This window comes from Notothenia rossii (genome assembly GCF_949606895.1).
Source record: "Notothenia rossii genome assembly, chromosome: 8".
In the NCBI taxonomy this organism is placed as follows: domain Eukaryota; kingdom Metazoa; phylum Chordata; class Actinopteri; order Perciformes; family Nototheniidae; genus Notothenia; species Notothenia rossii.
The window spans coordinates 32144234-32153789 of NC_136906.1; the positions used below are offsets into that span (position 1 = coordinate 32144234).

The following is a 9556-nucleotide window of genomic DNA, read 5'->3' on the forward strand; positions in this document are numbered from 1 at the left end:
TGACTGGATCATCTATGACAACTTGTGATCAGCTTAAATAAACTACGTTCTTGGGTATTGCGGAAGTGGGCGTGGTTAAATCTAAACTGGGTTGGAATAACGATAGACGCACACAAGCACGCGGTTTGATTGGCTAGAGCTTGTACTGGCATATGATTTGATTGGCTGACGCTTCCGCCGAAGCTTCAAAAGTTGAACATTGCTCAACTTTTGAAGCGAGCAACGCTCCCACAATGCAGTTCAGCAAAGCGTGACGTCACCCCATTCAAAGTGAATGGGCAGAAGTGTTGAAGCTTCAACGCACGCCGCCGTGTGACATGCCAGGAGGTGCATTACTTTGGTCAGAGAAGCAATGTAGTAAATAATGCATTTGGAACTATATTCATACAGGATAGTTTCACAAAATAACAATTACAGCACATTAACAGATTTCCTTTCACATAACATCAAGCCATATTACCATAGCAGGGTAAGTGATGTCTGTATATTAAATAATGAATACTATATCAAACCTGTTAACAAATGTGGAAGATGCAGTTAACCATTACAAATATAGACAAGGCGACCTAGTTGCAGATTATTTGTCAACGCATGTATTACTAACTGGAATTTAAGTCTCACAACAGTACCACATCCACAGAGCATTTTATCAGTGGCCCATCTTTCAATGTTTTTACTACATTCCCTGAACCAGTTAAGCCCCGAGCCTGTTTTCCAGGTCTCAGGCTCGAAAATGACATTGCTAGGACAAATGACCATAACTTCAGTTCTAAAAAGGGGTAAATTAATCATTTTTTTTCTCAAAGCAATGATAAACTTGTGAGTTGGATGTAGAAGAGTCAGAATCAATATAGATGTTTTTTTTAATTTTAAAGTAAATTCAGATTGAACATTGTAAATAAATAAAAAAGGTAAATCAGTGTCCGTCCAAGATTTTTTTTACTTTTAGTGAAAACCACCCTTGAATGATGGGATCGGGGACTAAAAGCTTGAGGAATCCAAACTGTAACATAAGTACCCTGTATCAAGATTGATGCAAAACAAGTGACATTTGACCTTTTTAGAGATTTAGGGGGTTTTCGCTTCCCCTGTCGCGAGTTTGGATCGCTCAGTGACTTTTAGATTTCTGGAATCCGTGGAATCTCAATTTGCTAATCATTATCTTGTTTGTGCAGATACGATAAGTAATAAGGGTATTTAAGCCTTGAGTTTTGTGATAAGTGCGATAGGATTTTTCCCACTCAGGGCTCATTTAGACGCTTCTTGTGAGACTTGTGTTTTGTTTCAGTAAAACTGGTTCGTATGGAACATTAAGTTTCATAAATGTTAAGCCCCGAGACAAAGTTTCGTAAAAAAAAAGCACCTAGCCTGCGGGGGCTATGGGGCTTAACAGGTTAATGGCGTTTCCTCTACCTAAGGGTAAATTAAAACAAGAGGCTGGATTACCAACAGCTTTTATTGAAAACAAACAGGGTAGGGTCAGCTCAGGCTATGCTGCCAGCGTTGGAGGCGATCCTGGGCCAGAGGTCAGCACACTCTTTTGCCACCGGGCCTGTGATGGCTGAACCTGCAGACAGAGGAGAACAGTTAGTTTGATTCCAGCACCACATGCTTCATTAAATATATGGAGACAAGTGACTGCCGAATTAGAACAGAATCAATGGGCTGCGGGTGAGAATTAGCCTTAACGCTCCCATGTGAGCCATATATCTTAAGTACCTTTGGTGTAACAGCAAATAATGACTACTTTTTAAATTCCTGTAATAAACACACGTATATGGCATAGACTTCAGAGACCTGGTTTTAGCAGGCAGGTTGAAGTTGTCTCATCACTGATTGAGATTAGTCAGCCACAGAGGCTGCCATCTCACCCACAGTGATGAGGGTTAGTATTCCCTTCTATGAAGACTCACCCAGCCACTGAGCCGACCAAGCAAGTGGTTTTAGAAGGGGGAATATCTATCTGCATCACCTCTATGAGAAAACACCAAACTGTATGCAAATGTTCTGGTGTAATAAAACTGATTCTGGTCCAATAACTTTGAATAAAAATTAAATCTTAATAAAAACACAACTTCAAACTAAAACATTAACATTTCAGCCGGTACTCAGCTAGAGGAGAGAATCGATGAGAAACATTTTACTGTCCGACAGGACAGAACCTGAGGGGCTATGTCATACAGTCAGCGTACATGAGACTATCCGCAATGCCTTAAGGCTGTTATAATTACTGCATATTTAGCTTCTCGTCCTTATACATCCAAACAAACCCACCCTTCATTTCTCCTTTGTTGTTTACTATGACGCCTGCATTGTCTTCAAAGTAGAGAAACACGCCATCTTTTCGCCGATACGACTTCCGCTGCCGTATCACCACCGCAGGATGCACTGTGGACAGAGGAAATTAGGTTACTTCAAGTCAACACAAAGTTAAAAACACATCTTTGCAAATTGTATTTACACTTTTCTGAAAAAACCTACAAACATGATCACTGCATCAGTGATGAATAAGCTTCAGAAATTATTTGTTTTAATTGACTCTAGACCAGGGGTCTGCAACCTTTTTGATATGAAGTGCCAATGGTGGCCGACCCCTGCTCTAGACTATACTGTTGTCCAACAATTTTAGTTAGTAATTGTGCTGCAACAAATGACTAATTTGATAATCGATTAATCTATCGATTAATGAAACTATTAATCGACTATTACTGTATGCCTTGCACAATTTCTCAAACGCTCTTATTTAGCCATCAACTTTTAGATTTAGCTTGAGGTTGTTTTAGGCATGTAGAAACTAACAATGAAGACAAGATGAATACTTGATTCAAAAAAATATATATTATTAAATTAACTAAACACATTTGGAGCAAAATTAACATTGCTTTTTATTTAAATTAGATAAATAATATTTCACATAAAAAGAAACAATGTTTTAACAAATCGTATTAAATAATCTGATGATAGAACTGTAAACAGAATAGCTGAAACTTTAACAAAATAAATAACTCAGTTACCTCTAATCATTAACCCATGTTTGTATAACTGAGTTAAGCCTGTGTGTTGCTGCTAGCATACATAACACCTGATGTGGAAACGTTACTCGTGGATGGGCTACAGAGCTACTAGAAAGACAGTCGAACCCGGTGCATTCCTCCGTCTGGATGTGGTGCACTTTTGCTAAATGTTTATAGACAAATTGCTCGTGTTACCGCTCTTACATGCTAAACTCTTATTGCACTTTTGGCAACGAGCATTGTCCACATCGAGACGGGTAAAGTTTAACCACACCTCGGAGCGTGTTCTCTCCGCTATCTCCGCAGTGTGTTGCTGCATGTAGCAATGACACAAAACTGCTACTTTCTCTTAGCTGGCATAAATCACATTTACAACAGCATGAGTAATCTTTTGCACTTTAAAATTATACTTGCCCGTGTGTACCCCAAGTTTCAGTTATTAGGCATAAGCATTCCCTTAACTTCAATGCTTAAGACACCCGTCTTGTAGCAGACCTGACTGAAAAATGTGTAAGCTATGTACAGCTAGATGAAAGCTCCAGGTTTCTGTGCATTAAACCTATGCATTGGTATTCACTGTCCCCACAAGCACTCATCAACATATGTTTGGTTCCTATAAGAGTTAATGAACAGCCTCAACATTTTAACCAACACTTAAGTATCTTGCACAGACAGTGGATCCACTCACCCTTCTTCCTGAGCTCTGGCTTTCCTTTCTTCACTGTGGCCATGACCATGTCACCCACTCCTGCAGCAGGCAGACGGTTCAGACGACCCTTGATGCCCTTCACTGAGATGATGTACAGGTTCTTAGCACCTGGAGAGGGAGAACACAAACGTGAAGACGGACAAAGCATGGGAGACAGTAACTGGGAACAGTTTCTAAAAGAACATTACAGTATTTTAAAATATGACACGAATTGAGCATTTTCTCAGTTTGTCTCATCACTGATTGAGATTAGTCAGCCACAGAGGCTGCCATCTCACCCACAGTGATGAGGGTTAGTGTTCCCTTCAACGACAAGACAACCAGCCACTGAGCCGACCAAGCAAGTGCTTTTTGAAGGGGCAGTGCACTAAAAGATTGGCCAAAGTAATATTGTGCCATGATAAGTAACACCCATTTAAGTGAAGTGCCTGCTAATTTACCAGCTCTGAACTTGTGTTTCCCATACATTGATTTATTTGTGCGGTGCCCCCACAAATAGAATCAAATTCTGGGGTAAACACTGACCACTACAATATAACAAACACAATATGTAATCTGCATCTGACTTTAGTTCACATCTGCCCCAACTCATTTGAAAATGGGAGCAATGATAATAGCAGGGTATATGCAGGGATCCTGAAGTCAAATGTAATACCTTTTAAGACCCTTTCCATACATTTTAAGACCTCATCGCAACTATGAGTTCTAACCGGTTACATTGGCAACACACTTTACCTCACATTTACTATATTAATTGTAAGATAGCAAAACTAAACAGAGTGCAGACAGACTACTGAAGCCTCCTTTCCACATGAACTTCAACCTCTTTGTGAAGGTCAGGTTTAATGCAGTATGCTGCTTTTTTTGCTTCTGTGCTCTTTCATTCCAGTAAAACTCCTAAGAAACCATTAGAAACCAGTATTTGACCAATAAACAAAACAATTGACAAAACTTTGAACTATGAAATATGTTAAACTTTGGTGAGCTTCAGCGGGGTAATGCCATATAGGAGCTCCTTCACAAATACCCAGGGGTTAAATTGGGCTGGGGCTGTCCGGGGCTAAGCCCTGGCACATAGGACGATGCTCTGACATCATCACCCTCACACATTTGTCATATGTTTACAAAAAAGGATATATGTTATGACTTTTCTCGTTCTTAATATAGACTACATTTAGGGTCGATATGTGTTGAGTTTACTTTAAAATAGCAGATCTCTGTGACCGGTTATAGTTTGGCTTAGACCCCGGCCCCACGAGGAAGCATACGGTGAAACGCTTACGCAAGCGTTCACACGCATTCGATTCATTAACGTGTCCGTTTACACTAGACCGCTGGAAATGCTGGAAACGATGTAGTACATATGCCAGGCCTGTAAGTGGCGCTGCTGCCGCCCGATATACACCAAAAGCAGCGAAGAAGACCCCGGAGCATGGTTGCCCTTCTGTTTACTCTCCGCGGTGGACGGCGTGTTCTCCTGCTGTATATCTCTCAGGTAGTCCACCAGCAGATCAAAAACACCCACCTCTCCGCCTCTTCCAAGGAACGAGGGGACCGTGCGGCAATTTCCGTAAATAAGATGTTCCGCCGGTCAACATGTCCGTTAAAGTTTAAATCTTCCGTACAAAATTAGAAGAGTGCCGATCAGAGGTCTTCTTTGTTATTTATTGAGCTTTAAAACAAATTGATAACGACTCTGTTCTCTGTATAATAATATTTAATAAACGGTGACTGCCTCTCTTTTCCTCCCCCTCTTCTGACAGCCCAGCAGCAGCAGGAGACGTGGGGAGAGGGAGGCGGGCTATTTTATCGCCATCAGAAAATGGTCATATAGGGCACACACTGAGCCGTTGGACCCCCAGAGCGTTGCGTATGCCGGTCTACCCACCTTGGGATAGGGCTGGGCGATATATCGAGTTTACACGATACATCGTGGATTGCACTCCATGCGATGTCGTAAATGACCACATCGTGAACATCGAGTATTATGTTGTCAAATCAATTTCCCGCCGTGGCCAAAATGAGCTTTCCTTTCTCCCTCATAGACACAGGCACACACGCAGGCCCCGTCTAACTTGCACACAAACATTACACACATGCACAGTGACAGAGAGCAGGGCTCAACATTATAAATGGCCCGCTGGCTCGGAAGCACTATTTAGACACCCCGGGCCAGCATAACGTACTTTCCACTTGCCCGCTCGGGCCACTAAAAATATTGCTTAAAAAAAATAAAATTGTCCAGTGGTATAGGTACTTTGACAAGCAATGTTATTAAATTGTTTCGTTTATTAACGCTACAACATAGCGTTTCGTGAGGCGGTTGTCGTTATTGGGTGAAAGGCAAACGGGAGCCAGCGCGAGCAGGCTCCCGTTTGCCCGTGAGCGCCGGGCAACAAACTATCTTCAAATAAAAGAAAGTCACCGGAGGAGTTAAAGGAGAGTGACAGGGAGCATGAGAAGAAGAGGGAGAGAAAGTTTCAGCCAGCTTGATCGATGGAGTTGTTTTCTAGTGGTGCAGTGACGCGTCCTAAAACCCTTTTATAATCTATCGATTAGATTTATGATTCGAAAATTATAAAAGTAGGGTAGACATGTGGAGATTATCCGGCTGAACAAAACGTGCATTTATCAAACAGGTTTGTTTTCCACAGACCTTATTTCCAGCTATTTTCCAAAACCCTATGGAGAAATCCCATTGCTTTTTTGTCGAGGGAACCAGCAGCTTACTTCCTGGTTTTAGGACGCGTCACTGCACCTCTCAATATGATGCCAATATAAACAAGGTCTTCTGTCGGCTCTGTAAATCAATGCCGACCTATGCTGACAAGTGAAGAGTAGAAAATATAAAAGGTATTGGCTATAGGGAAATGTCCCAGCAGTTTAGGAGAATGAAGGTTCTAATCTAATCTAATACATAGCCATTACATGTCTAACTCCTAATAATGACAGGAAGACAGAAAGCGCATTATACTAATAATACTACTCATAATAATAGCAGACATTTTTTAACAATGACCAAAATATCATTATTTTAATAAACCAATAATGAACAATTGAGGAAAATGAGGAAGAACTGATGATTCAAATGTTGTAGTACAAGTAGTAATGTAGTTAGTGTATAAATTACCATTGCAACAAATGTGTTAATTTTCTTCATTATTAGTCGATTTTTTTTAATGCAGACATATGTTGCAGGGACTACTAGAATCATCATACTGGCGTAACTGTAAACATCAAGGGGGACCAGTTACCGTAGTCATTTAGTCCCCCCCCCCACACAGAGCGGAGCAAGGCAACGAAACTTAAAATAATAAGCAGCATTTTACGGCGTGCTATGCATGGGGCCGCCTTGGGGGGTTTCCCGGCATGTCGTTTCAGTAAATTAAAGGGTGTTTCATGTTGTCGTTGCTGTGAACCTTCTTAATACCTTGGAAAATGCCGTTTAATACTTTTTAATAGCCTTAATTTTCACTAAATTGATTTATCAACTTTTAATACTTTTGAAGACCCCGCGGACACCCTGAATAGTTCAGTAGAGGCGTACCTGTGTTGTCAGCGCAGTTGATGACCGCTCCCACCGGGAGACCCAGTGAGATGCGGAACTTGGCTCCAGAAGAACCACCACGTCCTGAAAGAAGACAGAAACACACAATTTAAATGATAGAATACGTAAGATAAAGGGATTTGTGATACACAGCCAATGGAAATCTTAGAATATGAAGTTACAAATGTAAGTAATACCTCTAGACAACATGCATCAAAGACCTGCAGGTCAGAGTCAGCCTTAGAGCTCCAATGCAAGCCATATATAAGTACCTTAGAGGTAACAGTTGAAGTTGTCTCATCTCTGATTGAGATTAGTCAGCCAGAGGCTGCCATCTCACCTACAGTGATGAGGGTTAGTATTCCCTTCAACGACAACTCACCCAGCCACTGAGACGACCAAGCAATTGCTTTCTGAAGGGGGAATATCCATCTGTATCACCTCTGAGAAAACACCAAACTATGTATGCAACTATTATAGTTGAATAAAAACTGATTCTGGTCCAAAAACTTTGAATAAAAAAGATGGAAATACCTTTTAAGTCAAATAAAACATATGATAAAAGGGATTTTTGGTATACAGCACACAGGAAATGGAAATCTTAGAATATGAAGGTTCACATTTAAGTACTACCTCTAGATTAATTATTCAGTCAAGCGACTTTACTTCCGAAATCACCTTCACTGTCTGTTTACAGACGCTGGACATTTTTATTTAGTTGACAGATGATGCTGATCACCTATTCTGACAGTCTGATAACCCTTCCTTACAAGACCTAGTTCCGAAGTTCAGTAATTCCACTACTTGTACAATTAATAAGCTTTCTTTTTTTTTTTTTTTTAACATTGCTGCAATGTCAAATCCCATATATATCTCCAGAATACACGTATAATTAGTTAGGGAACATTGTGTTTTTAAAATCAGCCCAGTAAGGAACTGAAAACGTGAAGGTGCATGGTTTGTCTGCGAGGATATCACCAACTACTTCAAGTGGTTTCTAAACACTACAACATGTGGGCTATGACAGTCGGCAAGCTTAAAGTAACTTCACGCAGGATCCTACACAAGTCATAATTTCAGCAGTCAAACAGGCCGATTAGCAAAAATGTTGGCATTACACAAATATATGAACCATGTATGTCATAAGGCCTCAGCTATCTTCCCAGCTACCAAAGCAAAACCCGTAAACGTATGAGTCAAACTAGACACGAGCCACCGGCAAAGTAGCAATTTATCGTCCTGTGCACAAAATAATTTGCTGCAACAGATGAAAAAGCGCTTAATGTGATTTGAGCGAAACAGTAACATGATGTACTGGTCCGGCGCTGCTTTGCTAACAGAGCTAGCTTTAGCTAGCAAGGACCAATTGCACTTAACTGTGCCGATATACTGCACGGGACATCACGTTAGCGTTCATTACATGTTCGGACAATAGGTTTATAACTATTAAACCTTCCTGAAATCAACAGAAAACAGCACATTCACATGTGCTTCCTCCAGCTTTACTCGCTTCATGCGCTGATAGCAAAACATGGCTCCCACCAACTAGCTAGCGAAAATGCTATAGTTCAGAATTATTCAATCGTTAGCCTAAATTAAAAACTAATCTCGCAGATGTGTTGTCTTGCACACTCTTTTACACACAAACAACATTTTAAAAGCTGGCGGGGAGTATAAAACACCAGATGAATGTAGATTTTACAAGGTGGGTTTCATACCTCTCTTAGACATGGCTGCTGTAGGGAAAGAGGACGAAGGAGAAAGGAATTGTGGGATATAAAGTTGAGCTAAAGTACATCCGGGTCACGGTGACGTTGCTTACGTAGCGCGCACTGAAAAAATACATTGCAATAGCCTACTTTGAAAAGATAATCAAACGATTTTTAAACATCAAAATTCATTTGAAAAACGCATCGCCAGAAATCTCATGCATACACAACATATATTAATAACCTTTTGGATAGGTTTATAAAATTAGCCGTGTAATAATTGGCGTCTGAATAACATGATCTCCCCTTTAATGTTTAAAATGGAATTTATTTTCAACCTCCGTGATCTGTCTGGTTTTTTTGTATCCATGTTCATGTTGGAGTGAAAATTAAACTAGTATTTCATTTACCATCAAATGCTTCTCTGTCATTGCTGATAAAGACATTATGACATGAACAATATAAATAGCCTTCAATTTGAACTCTCAATGGGTTCCACTAATCAGACATTGCCAAAGTTAAGTAAAAAAAAGTTAACTAACTATTAAGACATATAAGTCTCACAGGACAGTGGTGC

General features: G+C 40.4%; 1 protein-coding gene across 1 annotated transcript; it reads right to left on the reverse strand.

Moving 5' to 3' along the window:
• Nucleotides 1-1438: 1438 nt before the first annotated feature.
• Nucleotides 1439-9061, reverse strand: rpl23 (ribosomal protein L23). Its single transcript, XM_079642708.1, has 5 exons — nt 8989-9061; nt 7271-7354; nt 3703-3831; nt 2275-2388; nt 1439-1567 (listed from the first exon to the last, which is right to left on the reverse strand). Exons 1-5 carry the CDS (start codon nt 8999-9001, stop codon nt 1485-1487), a joined length of 423 nt encoding a protein of 140 aa, XP_079498834.1. The 5' UTR covers nt 9002-9061; the 3' UTR covers nt 1439-1484.
• Between the last annotated feature and the right edge of the window lie 495 nt (nt 9062-9556).

Coding starts and splice junctions, on each gene's coding strand:
- rpl23 (XM_079642708.1), bottom strand. Junction 2,389..3,702: donor GCCAGAGCTCAGGAAGAAGG/GTGAGTGGATCC, acceptor CTCTGTCCACAG/TGCATCCTGCGGTGGTGATA. Junction 1,568..2,274: donor CAACAAAGGAGAAATGAAGG/GTGGGTTTGTTT, acceptor CTCTGTCTGCAG/GTTCAGCCATCACAGGCCCG.